This window comes from Eumetopias jubatus, unplaced genomic scaffold (genome assembly GCF_037043125.1).
Source record: "Eumetopias jubatus isolate StellerSeaLion01/CBP00866 unplaced genomic scaffold, mEumJub1_p1.0 scaffold_10, whole genome shotgun sequence".
Lineage (NCBI taxonomy): Eukaryota > Metazoa > Chordata > Mammalia > Carnivora > Otariidae > Eumetopias > Eumetopias jubatus.
The window spans coordinates 69,515,786-69,535,386 of NW_028274816.1; the positions used below are offsets into that span (position 1 = coordinate 69,515,786).

Consider the following 19,601-nt stretch of genomic DNA (forward strand, 5'->3'; position numbering starts at 1 on the left):
TCATCACCTGTGTAATTGGTGGTGTTATTCCATGTTGAATACCCTTTCCCTGCTCTATAGTGGGTTCCGTGGGGGTAGAAATGGAGCGACGGTGTTCATCTTGCTTGGCATGTAGTTTGTGCTCCAAAGTTGTTGACCCCAGTTGACCGTAAGTCAAGTGACTTGGGTCCCAGTTGTACCTCTGTGACTAACTAGCTGTGTAACTTGGGGCTGCCTGGGTTTTCTCATATGTCAATGAAGAGGCTGTACCCCATGACCTCGAGGCCCCTTCCAGTGCTGACCTTTCGATGCCAGGAGTGAGCTTTCAGGCATCCATGGTGGGGGGTGAGACCAGGGCTTCCCGAATGTGCTCACACAGCAAGCTCATTGGGCGGGCCTATACCTGTTGCCTCTGCAGCATCTGGCCCTGGAGAGCACCCTTCCAAAGCCTGCAAGTGGCAATAGTTTTGGTTATTGCTGCCTGGCTAAAAAAATGAGTGGGGCCTCCGTGATAGGAAGAAACAGAGGCGGCACGGTCAGTCTGGTGATTTTTATTGTCCATTTGTCTACAGCTAGTCACTGCCCGTCAGGTTGTTGTTGAGACAGCCATCCTTGAGACACTTGGGGCAACAGAATTGGCTAATCGCTCAGGCATGGCAAGAGGCCCCGTGATGGGTCTCGTCTGTGACTACCGTGTCTTGACTGGGTGTGGATGGGGTGGGTGTGGGGGTGTTGAAAGGCAGATCCCACAGCCCCAAAGATATCTGCGATGTCTCTTGAGCTAGGGCAGGGCGTGGGCCTGCTGAGCAATGTCCCCAGGTGATCCTTACGTATGTGAACCACAGCGAGGGCCAAGAGCTCACCCAAAGGGCTTGAAACCAGGATTTGGAAAACAAGTATGCGCGGCTAGCAGATATCAACTCTGGAGCCAAGGTCTCCCTGGGACTGAGGGTCAGAAAACGTTTCTGTGTTGTGCAACCTGAACCCCATGTTACTGTCACCCCAGCAAGGCTGCAGCGGCCCCAACAAAGAAATGGTTTGAGCATCTCACATGGATGAGCTTAACTTGGGCGGACTCCCTGGCCTTTTCGTCTAGGAAACATTAACTCTTCCCAGCCTTGGACTGGGCACTTGACCTAAGAAAACGCCCGTTTCCCCGCCCAAGTACAGATGGTGTTCCGTGTAGTGCAATTAGTAATAGCAAAATCGGGGAAGTGGCCCAAAGGCCTGACCCTAGATGAGGCTGAGCATGTTCTTTATGCGAAGCCACGAAAGCAGCTTGTGGGGGACCAGGGCACTGTGTAGCAGAAGTATGCCATTCTGTGGAAAGGGGGGAAACAGATTCCATGACGCAACCGTTTGTAATAGTTGACGTGGCTGAGCGGATAATGACCTGAAAAGATTTGAAAGTGATGCTGAATTTACAAAAAAAAAAAAAAAAAAAAAAGGACCCCGTGACCTTTATTTTTTTTTTAAAGATTTTATTTTATTTGAGAGAGAGAGATTGAGAGAATGAGTGGAGGAGGGGCAGAGGGAGAAGCAGAGCCCAGCGCGGGACTTGATCCCAGGACCCCGCGATCACCACCTGAGCCAAAGGCAGTTGCTTGACCCTGAACCAAGCCACCCAGGCACCCTGTGATCTTTAAAGTTACACAAATCCACAGTCAAACAGACATCAGGCTCCGCTGGATGAAACTACAAAGCCCATCTGTAGGGTGGTGACATGCCCTAGATCGTGGCCATCTCCTGGTATAGGCCTACTGGGGGTGGGGGGTGGGGGAGATGGGGGTCCCTTGGCTCTCGCTTTAGGTTCTCTAGAATTGGGTTTTCCATACCAACTTTCTGATTTTTCACCCCTACCCCCAGCTTTTCATTGTCCCTTGCTTGCTGTCTCGTTTTTGGCTTGCTTTTGCAATGCATTCTAAAAGCATCCCTTCTGCCCTTCTGCTCAGTAGCAGAAGGTCCTGTTGGACTGGAAGCTGTGCCACTGGGAGCCCAGGAAGGAGAGCACCTTGTCCGCAGTAGTGACTCTTTAGGCACCTGTTCTGTCTTCCAGGGAGTGGGAGTCCGATGAAACCCCCTCTCGGACCGCGTGAGCCTCCCAGGGAGAGGGGCTTGCCCGAGAGGTACTGTATGGCCAGGGTCTGGCAGGTGGCGATGGTGGGGTGCAAGGTGGTTGGGAATTAGCCTAAGGAAATAAGGTCAGTGTCCAAACAGGCAATTACAGGATTGTGGAGCAACTCATGGTGGTTCCTGAAATGGTGAAGAGGAATGGCTCAAGGTTCTGGAAACGGAATTTGCCCTCCCATCTGAGCCTTCGCAGGATTCAGGAATTAAAGGTGCTTGGCAGATTGGGGGATGTCTCACCCGAAGATTCCAGAGCCCACTGACTTTCCATTTGGAGAACCCCATTTTTAGCTCAGGGGTTCCTGTTTGTGGCATCTCGTGCTGGCTTTTGAAGGCTATATTCCTTTCCAGTCCTCACTGGTAATGTGAGATGACAAGGGGGTTATCCCAGAAGGCAGCCTCTGAGAATTTCAGAGAAAATACACCTGTGATCTATGGCCTGAGAATCTTAACATGAAAAATCAACTCAAAAAGCCGGGAAGTTCTCAAAAATGGGATGCTGATCATGGTTGCAAGTGAACTCTTGGATATCCTTCAAGAAGCCTACCAGAAGTTGCACGTTTGCCTGTGAAAGTTGGCAGAGGCGCACAAACGGCCGAATTTCTTTACTTTTTTTTTTTTTAAGATTTATTTATTTATTTGAGAACAAGAGAGCACAATCGGGAGGGGCAGAGGGAGGGGGAGAATCTCAAGCAGACTCTGCACTGAGCACGGAGCGCGACACGGGACACCCATCTCATGACCCTGAGATCACGACCTGAGCCGAAACCAAGAGTCGGACCCTTAACCGACCGTACTACCCAGGCGCCCCTTGGTTTCTTTGCTTCTGATTGGAGTAGATTTGGAGAGGGTGGGGGGGCGCCTCCCTCTCCCGGGACCTCGCGCCCTCCTCCCCCTGTGATGGTTGGCACTCACCTATAGCTCCTTTTCTGTCTCTTCCAAGTTCTTGGCGCAGTTGATGATGTTTCTGATCAGTTTCGTAAGTTCCGTGTTCTGTGGCCACCTGGGGAAGCTGGAGCTGGATGCTGTCACCCTTGCCATTGCGGTACGTACGAGACTTGCTAACACACCTTTCTGAAAGCCGTCTCTATGTTAGGAAGTCCCACTCTTGAAGGGCTTAAACCAGCACAATTCATTATCTCGGTGCTGGAGGTCAGAAGTCTCAAACGGGTTTCGCTGGGCTAAAAAAAGGTGTTGGCCGGGCTGTCACCTCACTTCCATTTGCAACTATAATTCTCCTTTTACCGTGTAAGTTCACATTTTCCCAGGCTCCGGGGGTTAAGACGGGACGTCTTTGGAGGGCTGTTGTTACTCTGTCTCCCACATCAGCGAATCTGTAATCCATGGAGCTCTTGACTCCTGCCCGCCCACTTCCATCTCCGTGATACAGAACTGGAAGACGACATCCTGGGTCCTAGTGTCCAAACCTAAAATTGGGAGGAACCCTGAATCCTCTCTGTATCCTGATGTGAATCCCCCAAACCAAAGAGAGATGTCATCGATCTCTGCTAGGGGCTAACTGGTTATGTGTGGCCAAATGGCCCTGCTGACTTGCTTCGTTGGCCAGCTAGGTGTTTCTAGAAAGGTGGAGTCCATGGCTTTTAGCAGATGTGTGTCCTGCTTCTTCTCCGCCTCCCCGGTTCCCCCTTGCTGCTGCCCTGCTCAGGCACACATTCGCCTTATATGCCTGGTCCCCGTAGCCATTGACGTTTGGTGCCTCTGAACGGTGCAGGACTATTCTGAATTGGCCCCAGGTATATATACGGATTGTCTTGCTTTCAGGGAGCAACATGGGCAACCCCAGGCTTAATTATCCTTTTGGGGTTTTAATGTTTGGAAATCTGGGGGAAGAAATGCATTCAGCGAGCCTCTAGCAGATTCCCTTTAGCCAAGGAAGTGCAAGAAGGCTGGTGCTTCCAGGCTGAGCCCAGTTGGGGCTGTTGTGCTTGGTTAGTGCCCTGCACACTCAGCTGGAGATGGCAGGTTCTGGACATCCTGTGATGCCACGCCGTGGTGTTGGGGGTGCTGCCCTGGGCTCCCCAAAGCTCTAGGGACCTGGGGCTTTAGTTGGTGTCCCTGGTCAAGACAAGTACACCCAGGAGCCCTCTGACCTTGACTTCAGAGGCTTGATTCTGAGCCCTTAGAGTCCTTTGGGATACTGTCCCAGGCCGTGCTTGGTCTGGGGGAAGTGGACTTACCCAGGACTGCTAATGTGCCACGTGGCATTCCCCTTAAGGATGATTCATGTTCCTCTGAAATTGGGGATCAAAATGCCCAGCACTGGGGAAAGAAAAGGGCTTGGTGTAATAATCTCTGGCTGAGGTTTTTCTTCTCTCTCCAAGTTTGTGCCCGTCCTTTAATTAAGCAGGCCCAGCGGATTTGTGCAAGGGTTCCAGGGGGAGGACAGAGCTGGGTAGGGTGACTTGGGAGGGTTGCCGGAGGCACGTGGCGGCCTCTGCTCAGTGGGGACAGAGAATTCGCCTTCTTGTCTCCCTTTCACTGCGTGGCCGTCTTGGGTTTCTTTCCAGGTTATCAACGTCACTGGTGTGTCCGTGGGCTTTGGCTTATCTTCTGCTTGTGACACCCTCATGTCCCAGGTAAGCGGAAGCCGCGGGTGACCCTCGCAAGTGACCGTGGACACGGGAGCTGGGAGGGCCTCACCGGCAGGGAGCGGGGAGGCTCTTGTGCACAGAGGGGAGGGACTCCCCGACAGCAACCCCTCAATTCCAATTTCCCGTGCTTGCTTTTTTGGAAATGTGGCCGGGTGCCTTGCAGGCTTGGGAAGTCGTGTTTGCGCGTCTGCCTTACACTACTTTTGACCAAATAGGGGACGTTTTGTACAAGCTCCTCCTAGCGCTTTCCACATCGCTGAGTTTGGCACCGTCCTGTGCTGCTCGACCTTGAGTACCCGCCCGAGCTCCCTGGGGGGCTTGTTAAAACAGGTCGGGGGCCTCCCGCCAGTGGCATGCTGGTAAATGTTGAATGTCCAGGTCTTGGGTGGGAGGAGGGCAAATGTTCTGACCTGCACGGTTTGCTCATTCCGGTGGCAGAGGAGGTACTTCATAGCTGGTCTCAGGCTGCCACACAGATGTCACTGAACGTGGCCCAGGGAGAGACGTGCACAGTTCGGCTTTTGGAAGCGGAGCGGGCTTCGGCCCCCCACTGGCCGTACCCCAGAGTTTCTACTTCACGGATTGGGGGGTGGGGTGGGAGCAAGATACTGCATCTCTGAGAGGTTTCCAGCTGATGCCACCCTGACTGGCCATTAGAATCTCCTGGGGAACTTTTAAAAATGACCGCTCTCTGGTGCCCCACCCTGGACCTGTTAAATCCAGACTGTCTTTGGTGGGACCGTGGCATTGGTGTTTTAAAGATGTTCTCCAGGTGATTCTAATGGGCAGCCAAGTGTGAGAACCACGAATACCCAAAGAGTGTGGCAAAGTCCTAGGAAACATCCGATTGAAGGCTTTTGGGAGGTTGGGGGGGTGCCGTTCCTCTCCTAATGGGTTTGTTTGCATTGTGCGCACCCAGACATATGGGAGCCAGAACTTGAAGCACGTGGGGGTCATCCTGCAGAAGGGGACCCTGGTGCTGCTTCTTTGCTGCCTCCCCTGCTGGGCGCTCTTCCTCAACACCCAGCAGATCCTGCTGCTCTTCCGGCAGGACCCGGCCGTGTCCAGGTAAGGTGGGCCCACGCCGTGGTGGGGTTGGGTCCATCTTGGCAGAAAGATGGTCTCATCCAAGTTCAGCAAAGGCCACGTACCGGGAGGGGAGTCAGCGTTCCCTAGCTGACTTCTGCCAGGCCATAGTGCTGTCCACGCCTGACACCTACGATCTAGACCCCTCCTTATTTGAATGACTTCAGCGTACAAAGTTTGGGGCGAAACAAGACTTGGCAAACGTCCTCCACTTGACTGAGATAGTAGTTCAAGGCGCTTGCTCATGGTTTTGTGGTTCTTGACCCTGGCTGATATTCAAATCACCTGGGTGTTTTAAAAACCCACCCATCCCTGGTTCCCCTCCCCTCTCAGGGTTCTGTTTTAATTGGCCTGGGGGGCAGCATGGGCATCAGTGTCTTTTCAGAGTTTCCCTAGATGATTCTAACGTGCTGCCAAGTTTTGAGGCCTGCTGGTTTAGTTCATAAGGACCTTTAGAACAAGTTCTTGTCCTAGACCAGTGGCTGTGAACCTCGGGGACCTTTGGCAACGTTGGGAGGCATTTCCGGTTATTTGTCAGAACTAGTATTGGGAGAAGCCAGAGATAACTACAAAACATCCTCCGATGCACAGCAGAGAATTACTGGCCATCGTGCAGAGTTTGAAAAACCCTTTCCTAGACCTAAAGATTTGGAGGAACCAAGAGAAGTAACCTGGGTATAAGATGATGAGGTCTATGGGTCCATTTTCACGTTTGCTCCTGCACGTGAAGCTCATTAATTTGGAAGGAGCCAAGAACGGGAAAGGTGGTGTTAGGTAGCTTATTCTCCCTACCCTTCCCTTGAAATGGAGACCCCTGCCACCTTTTTTTTCTTTCTGTTATGTAGGCTGACCCAGGACTATGTCATGGTCTTCATTCCAGCTCTTCCTGTAAGTTTTCAAGGGGTTCCGAGGCCCCCCTCTTGAGGTTCACGGGTAGAAGGCAGCTGCGGTACCTGCGAGCTCAGTGTGTTGGGTCAGTCCTATAGGATTCAGACATGTGATGTTGGCTCCTTCAAGAACCGTGGCTTTCATTATGCCCGTGAAAGACACAAACGTCTGTCCCTCAAGAAACACCTGGGTCAAGGCAAGTCCAGGAGGCCCCTGTCCCGAACTCCTACGAACTTCCAGAATCATCCACCAAAAGGAGTTCAGACTTTTTTTTTTTTTTGGATGGTGCTGAATTCTTTATGTCAGAACCCCTCAGGGCCTCACTCTGAACTTTTAGATTTGTTTTCCTTGCGGAGCGTGATCACATAACTCCCTCAGTGTGTGTGCGTGTTGGACACAGTAGTCCGTGGTCAATGAACAATCAAAGCTCATTTTATTCAGTTGGGCGATATGGCTGTCTTGGTTTGCGTGGGCTGCCATAACAAAACGCCAGGCTGGGTGGCTCAAACAACAGAAATCAATTTTTCTAACACTGGTGGCAATGGGAAAGTCCAAAATCAAGGTGTGGTGTCCTCGAAGACCTCTCTCCGTGGCTTGTAGACAGTCTCCTCCTCGCTGTGTTTTCTCCTGGTTGTCCCCCTGAACAGGGGCAGCCCTAGGGTCTCTCGTCTTATAATGACACCAGTCCTGTTGGGCTAGGGCCACTCTAATGGCCTCATTTTATTTTAGTTATTTATTTATTTATTTTTAAAAAATATTTTATTTATTTATTTGAGAGAGAGAATGAGAGAGAGCACATGAGAGGAGGGAGGGTCAGAGGGAGAAGCAGACTCCCCGCTGAGCAGGGAGCCCGACGTGGGACTCGATCCCGGGACTCCAGGATCATGACCTGAGCCGAAGGCAGCCGCTCAACCAACTGAGCCACCCAGGCGCCCCTAATGGCCTCATTTTAACTTAATCAGCTCTTTTAAAGACTGTCACCAAATAATGGTCCCGTTGGGGGTTAGAGCTTTGACTTGGGAATTTGGGATGGATACAGTTCAGCTCTTAAAAATAGCTATCTCTGCTCTCCTGATTGGCCGTGTAGTCTTTAATTTATACCGAAATCTTTAACGCTTAATATTCTTTTAATCGTCCAACCGAATAGGACTGTTGCCTCGTCTATATTATAAAAGTGGTGCCTCCCCTAGAGTTTGCCCACGGGCCTCCTTGACAGCCCACCACCCCCAGAAGAATCCTTGCCATGCACTCAAGGGAACCGTTCTCCCAGACCCTAGGGTCTCTTGGATCATGTTGGAACACCCTGGCCCTAGACACCCTGGCTGCCGCCCCCTGCCCCTGGTCCCCCTCCTGAGATGGGGTGCTTCTGTGGCTCCATGTGGAAGCAGAGGGCAGCCAAGCCGAGGCCAAAATGTTAACCTTCGTCTCTTATTCTCTTGTAGGCAACCTTTCTTTATACACTACAAGTTAAATATTTGCTCAACCAGGTAATGCAGACTTTCCTTTCTCTTTGGGGGGGGGGGCTCGTGGGAGTTTACGCCTTTCAGTGATGGGGGGGCCCTGAAAATACTCAGGAGCCACCGAAGTACATTTCCCCGTGTTGTAGGCGCAGGACTTTGGTGTGGAGAGGTTTATGAGATGAAATCAAAGAAAGGATACGTTATTGTTGGCTCTGGAAAATTCTTATCCGATTCCCCCTCGGAAATATTGCCATTGGCCGGATAGGGTTAGCACTGGAGTGGTCTTTGGCTCTGTGTTCTTACGTGGCTCCCTGGCAGTAAGGGTGTGTGCGTGCCTATGGGCCCTGCAGAGGGCACCTGTCAGGCTCCAGGGAGCCAACCTCTCAGCCCGACTCTCCTCAGTGGGGCGTGAAAGCCCATGTTGTAATGATACCTCATGTCGGTTAGACCTCCACACATGTCTGACAGCCCCGGGACGGTAGGTATGGATTTATGATGCCAGCATATGTGGGACCATGGACTTGCTTCCAGGTGAATCCAGGTAAATGAGGGTACCGGGCAGTGGGTCATGGCCCTGGAGGCCCCCTCTCTAGGACACATGGAGGGGCCAAGGGAGGGAAGAGAGAAGGAAGGAGGTTTTCCATCTATTTAGTATTCTTTTTTTTTTTTTAAAGATTTTATTTATTTATTTGAGAGAGAGAGAATGAGAGACAGAGGGCACGAGAGGGAAGAGGGTCAGAGGGAGAAGCAGACTCCCTGCCGAGCAGGGAGCCCGATGTGGGACTCGATCCCGGGACTCCAGGATCATGACCTGAGCCAAATGCAGTCGCTTAACCAACTGAGCCACCCAGGCACCCCATCTATTTAGTATTCTTAAATGGAAGGTCTTACCCTGTGAATGAAACATTTCAAATCTTCATTAGTGTCTATGAAGAGACAGAAATCTCCGTCTGCTCTCAGCCCATAACCTTGCTTGAAGCCACGTAGAGGCTGTAGCCTGCTCAGGACCTTGTCCCTGACCGTCAGTCTCCCAGCAAATGCAGGGGCTCCTGACCGCAGGCTCCAGCTTGGTCCAGTGAGGAGAGTGGAAGCGAAAAACCCCTCTCTCTCTCTGATCCTCGGAGGGACAAGGAAAGATCTAGAAGTAGGAGCCCGGAGCTGAGAGGGGCCGCCCAGGAGGCGTGAACTGGGTTTTGGAGAACACGTGGGGTTCTCAAGGCGTCTGGGGTCACCGAAGGGTGGGGGTGCCGAGGCCATGACTCGGGCAGAAGGACACAGGGAAGGACAGAACCGGAGGGGTGGGTTGGCCTGGGCTCAGCGTATGGGGCCTTGTGTTTGTTCTCTGCTGTGGATCTTTCAGTTGGTGGGAAACCAATCAATTGCCGGGGGAAGAGAGGAGTGTTACAGACGTGGTCCAAACAAGAGATGCCGTGGGTCTGTGACAAGAAAGGATGTCCTGTGGGAGGAACGGGAGACATATGCCGGGGTGGATCCTAGAGAATGAAATGATCCTTGGGTGCAGGGACGGGCGGGAGAGCCAAGCGTTGCATGTAACCCAGCTTCCATCTTGGGGCGAAGCAGCTGGTCTGGGGGCAGAGTTAACACGGTGGAGAGCCCCAGATGAAACCGGGGGGCTGCTGAGACTTCTGGTGGGGAGAGTTAGAGAAGGTGGCCGGACCGGCTTCCGCTGACCTTCCTCTTTCTGTGGCATGTTTTCGGTTTCCATTTGTGTGCGCATGGCTCCCACATTTCCATCTCTGACCGCCAGTCTTGCCCGCTGCCCGTGGGAGACCTGTGCACGTTGCGCCCTTGACCTTCTCATCCCCCAGGCCTGCCTCCCCTCCCAGTCAGTGGCTTCCAACATCTTCTCTTCGGGTAACCTGTCCTCACCTGGGACCCCCATCTTTTCTTTCACTCCCACAGCCCATCAGTGATGGGCCTGTAGGTCCTGCCTGTCGGCTCCCCCTTTCCCCCCTTGATTCAGTTCCTCTCTCGTTCTTCCTCTTCCTTCTGTGATAACTTCAGGAGCCTCTTACAGAGTCTCCCTGCTTCCAGTCCTTCCCTGGGTCAACCCCACCCCATGCTCTGCTACTTTTATCGTCTACCTAAAAGGCAGGTGTGGTCACCTGCCTCCTTTGCTAAAAACTAAGCAGGTCACCTGGTAAATGAGCGACCCATAGTTGTGGTTGGCCACGATTGTTGGCTTGGCCCCCGAGCCCAGGACTACCAAGACCACTAGACACAAACACGCAGCACGGCAGAGTCGGGTTTGCCAGCCGTGGCGGAGATCAAAGAAGCGTGGTTCTCACCCAACAAAGGGGAAGGGTGCTGCGATTCTGAAGGACGGAGCTCAGGTGCAGTCCCGGGGAGGCCGTGTTTTGGTGGGCTCAGAGCAAAGCAGGAAAAGGTCTGCCCTGCCAAGTGGACCCAAGTCCTCCCTCAGGGAGCTCGGAGAGATGCAGGTTGCCATGTCCAGAAATCCATGCGAAGCTCTCCCCCCGCCCTCCGCAAAGTGGAAGCTGCGGCTCCTTTTTCTGCGGGTGTGAGAGTGACGTCAATCCCCCAGGGAGGTGAGGGATCTTTTTAGGCTTAGTGATAGGACTTCAAACGGCAAAATGCCCTGGGGTCTGGGATTTGAGAGAGCCAGGTTTCTCAGAGAGAGAGAAAACATTCAGAGAAGGGGCCAGGGTGACCGTTGGCACCTGGGAGAAGCAGCACCTCCTGTGAACGTCACTCACCGCTGGCTTCGTCATGTCCGTGATTGTGTCCCGCTGCTCGGCGGGGCAGCTTTGTACATCCCCAGCCCGGCCGTGTGCGCCGTTTTCCTCTTCTGCCGGAAGTCTTCGTTGAGATGCCGGACAGCCTGGACTTTTCTGCCTTGTACTTGTGAGCGGAGCCAGGTGTGATGGAGTCCTTCCCGCACTCTAGCTTCGTGAGCTCGTTCTAGATTTTCTCAGCTCACTGAACTTCCATTTGGTCAAGAAAGTGTTGAGCTTTCACCCGCTGTCCAGTGCAGAGGGTGACTTGTTTATCCCCAAATCCCCGTTAGCCCTTGCGGTCCGGGAGGCAAACTGATTTGTCTTCCTGCCCCTCTGCTACCTTCTCATCTCCTGCCCGCGTCCCTGTGGCCAGAGCTCCCGTGCTTCACGGCTCTGGGAGGAGGGAGTGGGAAGCAGGAAGGTGGGAGCAGCGAGGATGCGCACCCAGCGAGGTCCTTGTGGCAGGCCGCCGCCTCGCCTGGGTGTGGGGGGACCAAGTGGCAGTACCGCTCCTTGGTCTCCAGCACGGGGTGTGGTCTTTCCTCGTTCCAGGGAATTGTACTGCCCCAGATCCTAACCGGAGTAGTGGCCAACCTTGTCAATGCCCTCATCCACTATGCGTTTCTTCATAAGCTGCACCTTGGGGTCATGTGAGTCCAACTGATCTCTTGGGATGGGGGAAGGAATGACCGACCGCGTGGCCTTTCCAGGGCAGGATGGTGGGAGGGGGGTGCCTAGACCTGGTCACGCCCGTGTGTTGTCCCCTCCCTGGGCCGCCCTGGAATACGCTGTCCGGGGTGGACAGTGAGGCTGCCTCAGAAAGAAGGTGCGTTCAGGGCTTACGCAGGCGGAGGATGGGCACCTCCCCTAACTGGGACTGTTCTTCCCAGCGGGTCAGCACTGGCAAATATGATTTCCCAGTTCACCTTGGCACTGCTCCTCTTCTTCTACATCCTTGGGAGGAAACTGCATCATGCTACCTGGGGAGGTAAAGACCACCGTTTGTCTTCCACGTCGGACGGAGGTTTTAGCTTGGGTTGAGGTCCAGCCCAGACACCCATGTGTTGTTAATATGTCTGTGTCCCCACTACAGGGTGGACCAGTGAGTGTCTGCAGGACTGGGCCTCCTTTCTCAGCCTGGCCATCCCAGGCATGCTCATGCTGTGCGTGGAGTGGTGGGCCTACGAGATCGGGAGCTTACTGAGCGGTCAGTGTGGGGACAGGTGGCGATGGCTGGCGTAAATGTGGGGGCCCCGTCGGGAAGCACGGTGTCAGCTGCCTTTCTCCACCAGGCGTCCTCGGCACAGTGGAGCTGGGAGCCCAGTCTGTCGTGTACGAACTGACCGTCATTTTGTACATGGTGAGTGTCTGGTAGCCAGTCGTGGGGAGGTGCTGGATGTTTCCCTTGAAAAAAAAGAGTCCTACGAACGAGCATAGGCATTCATCACATTAGTAGTTTTTAAAATGATTGATGATTTCATCCTAGAGCCAGGGAGGGTCCGTTTGGAACAATGGGATCTTCCCTGTGAGCCCTGGGAAGTTTGGAAGAATGAGTTGCTCAGTGCTGGTCATGCACGTCCTTGATTGCCTGCCACACTTGCCAAACATGAAGTATCTTTTCCAGTTGTTAGGACACAGATGTTTTTGGGGAGGGGGACAGATGAGGGGGCCCGAAGGGTGATGGCGCTAGGTACATGGCAAGAAGAGCCTAGCTCATTGTGTCTCCCCGAACTCCACTCCTGCCTGGGTCTGCTGCTGCGTAAGCTCCGAGTGACCACTCCTAGGTTAGACCCCCAAAGACATGAAAGCAGAGTCTCCAGCAGATACCCATGCCAAAGCTCCCAGCAGCATTATTCATGATAGCCAAAAGGGGGAAACAACCGAAGAGTCCATCAGCAGGTGGATGGAGAAGCAGGCTGTGGTCTGTCCGTACAATGGAATATTACTTAGCCTTGGAAAGGGAACAGATTTTGATGTGCTAAAGAAGAATCCCAGTTGTTAGAGGCTTTCCTGTGACTTTGTTCTATTGAAAACGGCAGCTGGAAATTCTGAAGGGCTTTCATCTCTAGCAAGTGCTGCTTTAGAAAGGGAGAATTGTGATGTGAAAGGGACTGAAGCCAGCACACTAACGCTTAGTACCCCTGCCCCACCTTGAGGCTGGTTATATTTAAAAGTTAACGTAAAATATGTAATTCGTATTTTTTTTAAAGATGTATCTCTTTGTTTTAGAGAGTGAGCACGGTGTTGGGGGTGGGCAGAAGTGAGAGGGGCAGAGGGAGAGAGAATCTCAAGCAGACCCTGTGCTGAGCATGGAGCCTGATACGGGGCTTGATCTCACGACCTCGAGATCAGACCTGAGCCGAAACCGAGAGTTGGATGCTTAACTGACTTGCCACCCAGATGCCCCCGTATTTCCTGGTTTTTTTCCTAAAGAATCGTTCTTTTGAGGATCGGTGCTTTTTGTTTTTGCTTTCATTCTCTTAGCGGAATTTTTAAATCTGTATTCATCGCTTCAACGCTTGATGTTTTATATATATTTTTAATTTCAATATGTTCAGTAACTATATCCAAATCAAAACGCTTACCAGTGTCTCCTTGAACATACAGTTTTTAAATCAGTCTCCTCCTGTGGAATATGTAATTTCTAATGTTCTAGTGTTATAAATAACACTTCAAAGACACTTTAAGACAAACATCTTTATATACTTGATTATTTCTTTAAGATGAATTCCTAGAAGTGAAAATAACAGTTTGAAGTCTTTTGCATATATTGCCATGTGCTTTCCAACAGGCTTGTGAGAGTTTACACTTGTGTTTCTCTAATGGAAAGAGGGATTTGTACCCTTTACTCCTATTCCTCAACTGTTTATATTTTGCCCCATTTCCTCACTTTATCAGTCAATCTTATGTATCTAAACATCTATCACCTCCACAATCCGTATTCAAATGCCATCCATTGTTCTGATCGTGTCCTTTATAACTATTTTTATTCTGGAACTAAAGTGTTAGGCGTTTTAAAAAATTAATTTATTTGAGAGAGAGAGAGAGAGAGAGAGCACGAGCGGGGAGGAGGGGCAGAGGGAGAAGCAGACTCCCCGCTGAGCAGAGAGCCCGATGGGGGGCTCGATCCCAGGACCCTGGGATCGTGACCTGAGCCGAAGGCAGATGCTTAACTGACTGAGCCACCCAGGCGCCCTCCCTTTTTAAAAAGATTTATTTGAGAGAGAGTGTGCGTGTGGGTGCGAGTGCGAGTGGGGGTGGGGAGGTAGGTACAGAGGGAGAGAACATCCAGCCGACTCCTCGTTGGGTGTAGAGCCCAACACTCGATCCCATGACCCAAGACTATGACCCTGAGACCACGATCCCAGCCGAAACCAAGAGTCGGAGGCTCAACCAACTGAGCCACCCAGGTGCCCCTATATTGTTACGCTTCCTTAATCTTTAATCTAGAACAGATCCTCAGCCTTCTTTGTCTTTCTTGACCTTGATGTTTTTGAAGACTTTTATAAAGGACCACTTTATACAGACTTTCCCTCAATTTGTCGTGCTGACACTTTCTCGTGAACAGTTTCCAAGTCTGCATTTTTGGCAGGAATACGACAGAAGTGTCACTGTGTGCTGCTTATACATTCTGTCAGGGGGCTGGTGACGTGGATTTGTTGCACGACTGACGATATTAGCTGATTTCCTGGTTAAGGTGGTGGTCTGCTGGGTTTTCTCCATCACGAAGTCACTTTCTTTCTCTTGGTAATTAATAAATAGTCAGTGGGAGGGCTGTATGTTTGCTCCCGCTGGCGAGTTTCCCAGCGGGGACTCTGTCTTGGAGGTCTTCTGTGTTCCTCAGTCTGAGGTTTCTGTTTAGTGTAAATTTATAGGTACTAGGAACGACTAATTTTTATTGAACAATTACCATACGTGACGCCTTGTTCTAAGCAGCTAGCACGTACGGACTCATCCCATCCCCACGGTAACCCTATAAGCAAGGCTGTATTACAGGCTCCCGTTCACAGAAAACAACTGAGGGCAAGAGAGGGTGAGTAACTTGCTCAGGGTCACACAGCTGATAAATGGCTGCACCAGGACTTGAACCCAGCAGTGTGGCTTCAGAGATTCCCATTCCTAACCACAATGCCATCCCGCCTTCTGGTGTCTTGTTTCTCATTGTGCCTTTCCCTTCCCAAAAGGGTAGCCTGCTATCAGCTTGGTATGCATCTTTCTGTTAATTCTTAAGTTCCTTTTTACCCAACATTTTGGGGAAGGGGGAGGTCACCGTTTTTAGGATTCTGTCTTCCAAACTTTTTTTTTTTAAAGATTTATTTATCTGAGAGAAAGAGTGAGAGAGAGAGAGAGCGCGCGCACATGAGAGAGGGAGGGTCAGAGGGAGAAGCAGACTCCCCGCCGAGCAGGGAGCCCGATGCGGGACTCGATCTCCGGACTCCAGGATCATGACCTGAGCCAAAGGCAGGCGCTTAACCAACTGAGCCACCCAGGCGCCCTAAACTTTTTTTTTTTAAGATTTTATTTATTTATTAGAGTGAGCGAGATAGAGCACAAGCTGGGGGAGGTATGGGTGAGAGGGAAGAACAGACTCGCCGCTGAGCAAGGAGCCCAATGTGGGACTCGATCCTAGGACTCTGGGATCATGACCTGAGCTGAAGGCAGATGCTTAACCGACTGAGCCACCCAGGCGCGCCCCTGTCCTCTAAACTTGATCCCTTGATGGTCTTTCAGACTTAGCTTGGGCTACAAGCAGGAGGAGGAATGCGATCGTGCAGGACCCTCCCATTGCATACCTTAGACGTCCAGTGAGTGATGCTGATTCACCTTGGCCTGGGGGCACGCCTCTAGACAAAGGGGATGTTGCAAATGACCCTTCTCAGAACTTTCCCACTGAGTTTTACCAATGAGGTGTGCAACATGATCTACCAGGCCCCTCTGCCCTGGAGAAGGTTCATTTCTGAGCCCAGAGACGGGACTGCATCTCTGCTCCCTGCTCATTCTTTCCTTGTCATTATTGCATGTTTTCCTTTTGCACTTTAGATACCTTCAGGCTTCAGTGTGGCTGCCAGCGTCCGGGTAGGGACTGCGCTGGGCGCCGGAAACATCGAGCAGGCCAAGAAGTCCTCCGCTGTCGCCCTGCTGGTCACAGGTGCTTAAGAGTCTCCTGTCGTTGATCACCCGAAAGGTCTTTGCTCGGGAAGCCCAGCCCCGGTTCCCTGCAGCCCTGCTTTCTCACTGTGCTGTCTCTCTGCCATTTTTACCTCCAGGAGTCTTTGCTGTAGCCTTTTGTGTCCTGTTGTTAAGCTGTAAGGATGTTGTGGGGTACATTTTCACTACGGACCGGTGAGTGCGGAGATTTTCTTGAAATGTGAACTCTGCGATAAATGGTTGGGTAGATGCCTTCCTGGGAGTGCTGCATCTTTGGAGGGGGGTGTCCCTGAGCCATTTGCAAGATCAGAAACCCATCGCTGTTACCTGGGAAAAGAAGCTCTAGGAGCTAATTTATCCAGAATGCCATTGTTTGGGCCCGGGTGTGGATAGATGCTGCTGGAGGTCAGGATATGCATGTATTTTAAAGATTTTATTTATTTATTTGAGAGAGAAAGATCACATAGGCAGAGGCAGAGGGAAAAGCAGACTCCCTGCTGAGCAAGTAGCCCGATGCGGGGCTTGATCCCGGGACCCTGAGATCATGACCTGAGCCGAAGGCAGATGCTTAACGGACTGAGCCACCCAGGCGCCCGAACATATGCGTCTGTTTTAACGAAGGAAACCCCTTTTTGGTCCCATTGATTACATTTCCAGTTAATTATTTCATTCCCAGTGACACAAATCATTTTGGTATCCAGAATCTGCCCAAGTGCCTGGTGTGTACAAGTTGCGTAATATACTCGTCGGTTCAAATTGAAGTTAAGATTCTCCCTAATGAGTCGTCTTAAAGAAATCACATTATCAGGGCGCCTGGGTGGCTCACATGGTTAAGCATCTTCCTTTGGCTCCCAGGGTCCTGGGATCGAGTCCCACATCGGGCTCTCCCTGCTCAGCGGGAGCCTGCTTCTCCCTCTGCTTCTTTCTCTCTCTCTCTCTCTCTCTGTCTTTCATGAATAAATAAATAAAATCTTAAAAAAAAAAAAATCACATTATCAGACTGATCACCGAGAAGAATTCTTGTAAGGGATGGATCCGCTCTGAGGTTTTCGGGTTCTATTGGGTTAGTTGCTTTCATCAGTGAGGCTAACTGGTGCATTTTGACTAAGTGGCTATGTTGTGAGGATACCTCTGATTTGGGATTTTTTTTTTTTTTAAGATTTTATTTACTTACTAGAGAGAGCAGAAGCAGTGGGGAGGGCCAGAGGGAGAGGGAGAAGCAGACTCCCCACTGAGCAGGGAGCCCGATGTGGGGCTCGATCCCAGGATTCTGGGATCATGACCTGAGCTGAAGGCAGACGCTTAACTGAGCCACCCAGGTACCCCTGATTTGGGGTTCTTTTATCAGCAATTACAAAATGCAAAATTGACTTTTCCTTCATGGATTTAAAAAGCAGCTGGTGGATAGGTGCTCTTCCCAGTTCATTCTGCTGCGCGTATTTGTCTCTTGACTTCTTTTTAAAGATTATTTATTTGAGAGAATGAGCGGGAGAGGGAGAGAGAATCTTAAGCAGACTCTGTGCTCAGCATGGAGCCCAACACGGGGCTCGACCTCATGACCCGGAGATAACAACCTGAGCCGAAACCAAGAGTCTGATGCTTCGTTGACCGAGCCACCCAGGCGCCCCTGTCTTTTGCCTTCTGGTGTTGGGTTGTCCTCTTTCAGCTTCAGCCATTTCGCTGTGGGGAAATAACGATGTTTAAGTGTCCCTCACTTCAGAGTGAATGGAAAAGCAACCGGAAATCATTCCCGTTTTCTTGCAAGGGAATCAGAATTAATGATAGCAGGTTTGTATCCACGCTGATGGCTTCAGTAGGCACAGGGCAGACGTTTGATCCTGAGTCTGTCCACTTGGTGAAATCATGCAGGGCAGGCAAGAGCAAGGAAAACAAAAGGCCCACAAACCGTATCTTTGATGATATTATGAGACAGAGAAAACTCACAAAATCAGATTATTTATGAGCTGGCTAGGATCAACGGAAACTGGGGAATCGGTGACATAGATTCTAACAACAACATGGACAGCTAACCTAATCGAAGAGGAAAAAGGGAGAGAGCTTTCTCGACACAAAGTAAGAAAGGGGGAAATTACTAAAAAAAAAAAACCCAATGATTTTTTTTTTTTAAACCATGAGAGACTAGTTTGCTGCATGACTTTTGCAAGTCAACTCAAAAAAAATCTGGAAGGAATAAATAATTTTCTAGGAAAATGATTTACCAAAACTTTGGAAAACACAAAAGGTCTAAGTAGACCGATTTCCTTAGAAGAAATAAGAAATGTTTATTTAAAAAAAAGAGAAATGTTTATTTTAAAAATCTCAAAAAGCACTAATCCCTGGGGGTTCCAAAGGAGAATTTTATAAAACCTTTAAAATGTGATTCCAATACTGTCGAACTGTTGCAGAGACCAGAAAAAGGAAAATTCCCACGTTCCGTTTAGGAAGCAAAAATAGAGCATTGGTTGGTACCAAAGTCTGACAAAGTTTGTACAAGAAAAAACGTTGCAGACCAATCTCACTTACTAATGTCTATCTTAAAATCCAAAATAAAATGTTAGTGGACAGAATTCAGCAGCATGTAAAAAACGGTACATTTTGATAGAATATAAAAGTGAATATAATCGATCAGGTGGACAAATCAAGTTGCGGAACATTATGCAGAGAATGCTAGAACATGAAATGACGGAGACTGGAAGGGGAAGATAAAAGTACGCATTTGTGTGTGGACAAGTACAAACAGTACCAAGGATTTTTGCCTCGTCTCGGGGGAGGTGGTGGTGATGGGTGGACTGGGAACAGAATGGAAGTAAGATTTTTCTCGATATCCTTTTCATGTTGTTTGGTTTCTTTTAACTGTTGCATATGTTACCTATTCAAAAAATAAAATTCAATCTGAAGAAAAGAACTGTGTTTCTGTCCTTTTTTTGGAGGGGGGCAGCGATTGTCTTGTTCCGTGCTGGATCTCTTTTTTTGTTGTTTTTGTTTTTTTTAATTCATTCAACAAATATTTATTGCTGGACAGTGTTCTAGGCTTATTTGTTAATCACTCAAGAGTGCTATGGATTTTTTTTTTGCCTCCCTGGGTCAGTGGCAGCATTTTCTACTTCCTCAAGTGTAGGTTTTAAAGTCTCTAGCTGTAGAGGTTAGGGACTATTTCTAGGAACCACGGATAATTCTGTAAACTGTATCCATGGCCTTTATAATTTGCTCACCTTGGTTCCACAGAGAGAAACTTAACCACTCTGTTGTGCTTCATCCAGACACAAGAAGAGATCTGCATGGAATCATGTTAACAGAAAGATGGCATTATAATCCAAATTCTGTTTTTTTGTGGGGGCAGTGGAGTACCAGATCATATGCTTGAACTGTCTACATCAGCCGACTGTACTATGTATTTCTTTTAAAAGTCACGCGATACGCATTGTAGGGTTGGTTTCCCCTATGGGCCAAGAAACAGTAGGATTGTCCCCGAATTGGGTGTTGGCTGGAACGCACGAGCCTCTCCTATTTCTGCAGAAGCCAAGTGCCGTCAGCTGAATCAC

The 19,601-nt window shown here is 50.3% G+C and overlaps 1 protein-coding gene across 1 annotated transcript in view; it reads left to right on the forward strand.

Annotated features, from left to right (window-relative positions):
• LOC114198218 (multidrug and toxin extrusion protein 1-like) overlaps positions 1 to 19,601 on the forward strand; it is a 35,243-nt gene that overhangs the window by 3,846 nt on the left and 11,796 nt on the right. The window contains exons 3-13 of the mRNA XM_028089578.1: positions 3,050 to 3,151; positions 4,635 to 4,703; positions 5,638 to 5,786; positions 6,650 to 6,692; positions 8,135 to 8,179; positions 11,464 to 11,561; positions 11,802 to 11,899; positions 12,005 to 12,118; positions 12,204 to 12,271; positions 15,952 to 16,060; positions 16,179 to 16,254. Coding sequence (XP_027945379.1) covers positions 3,050 to 3,151; positions 4,635 to 4,703; positions 5,638 to 5,786; positions 6,650 to 6,692; positions 8,135 to 8,179; positions 11,464 to 11,561; positions 11,802 to 11,899; positions 12,005 to 12,118; positions 12,204 to 12,271; positions 15,952 to 16,060; positions 16,179 to 16,254 — 971 coding nt within the window. The remainder of the gene's footprint in view (positions 1 to 3,049; positions 3,152 to 4,634; positions 4,704 to 5,637; positions 5,787 to 6,649; positions 6,693 to 8,134; positions 8,180 to 11,463; positions 11,562 to 11,801; positions 11,900 to 12,004; positions 12,119 to 12,203; positions 12,272 to 15,951; positions 16,061 to 16,178; positions 16,255 to 19,601) is intronic.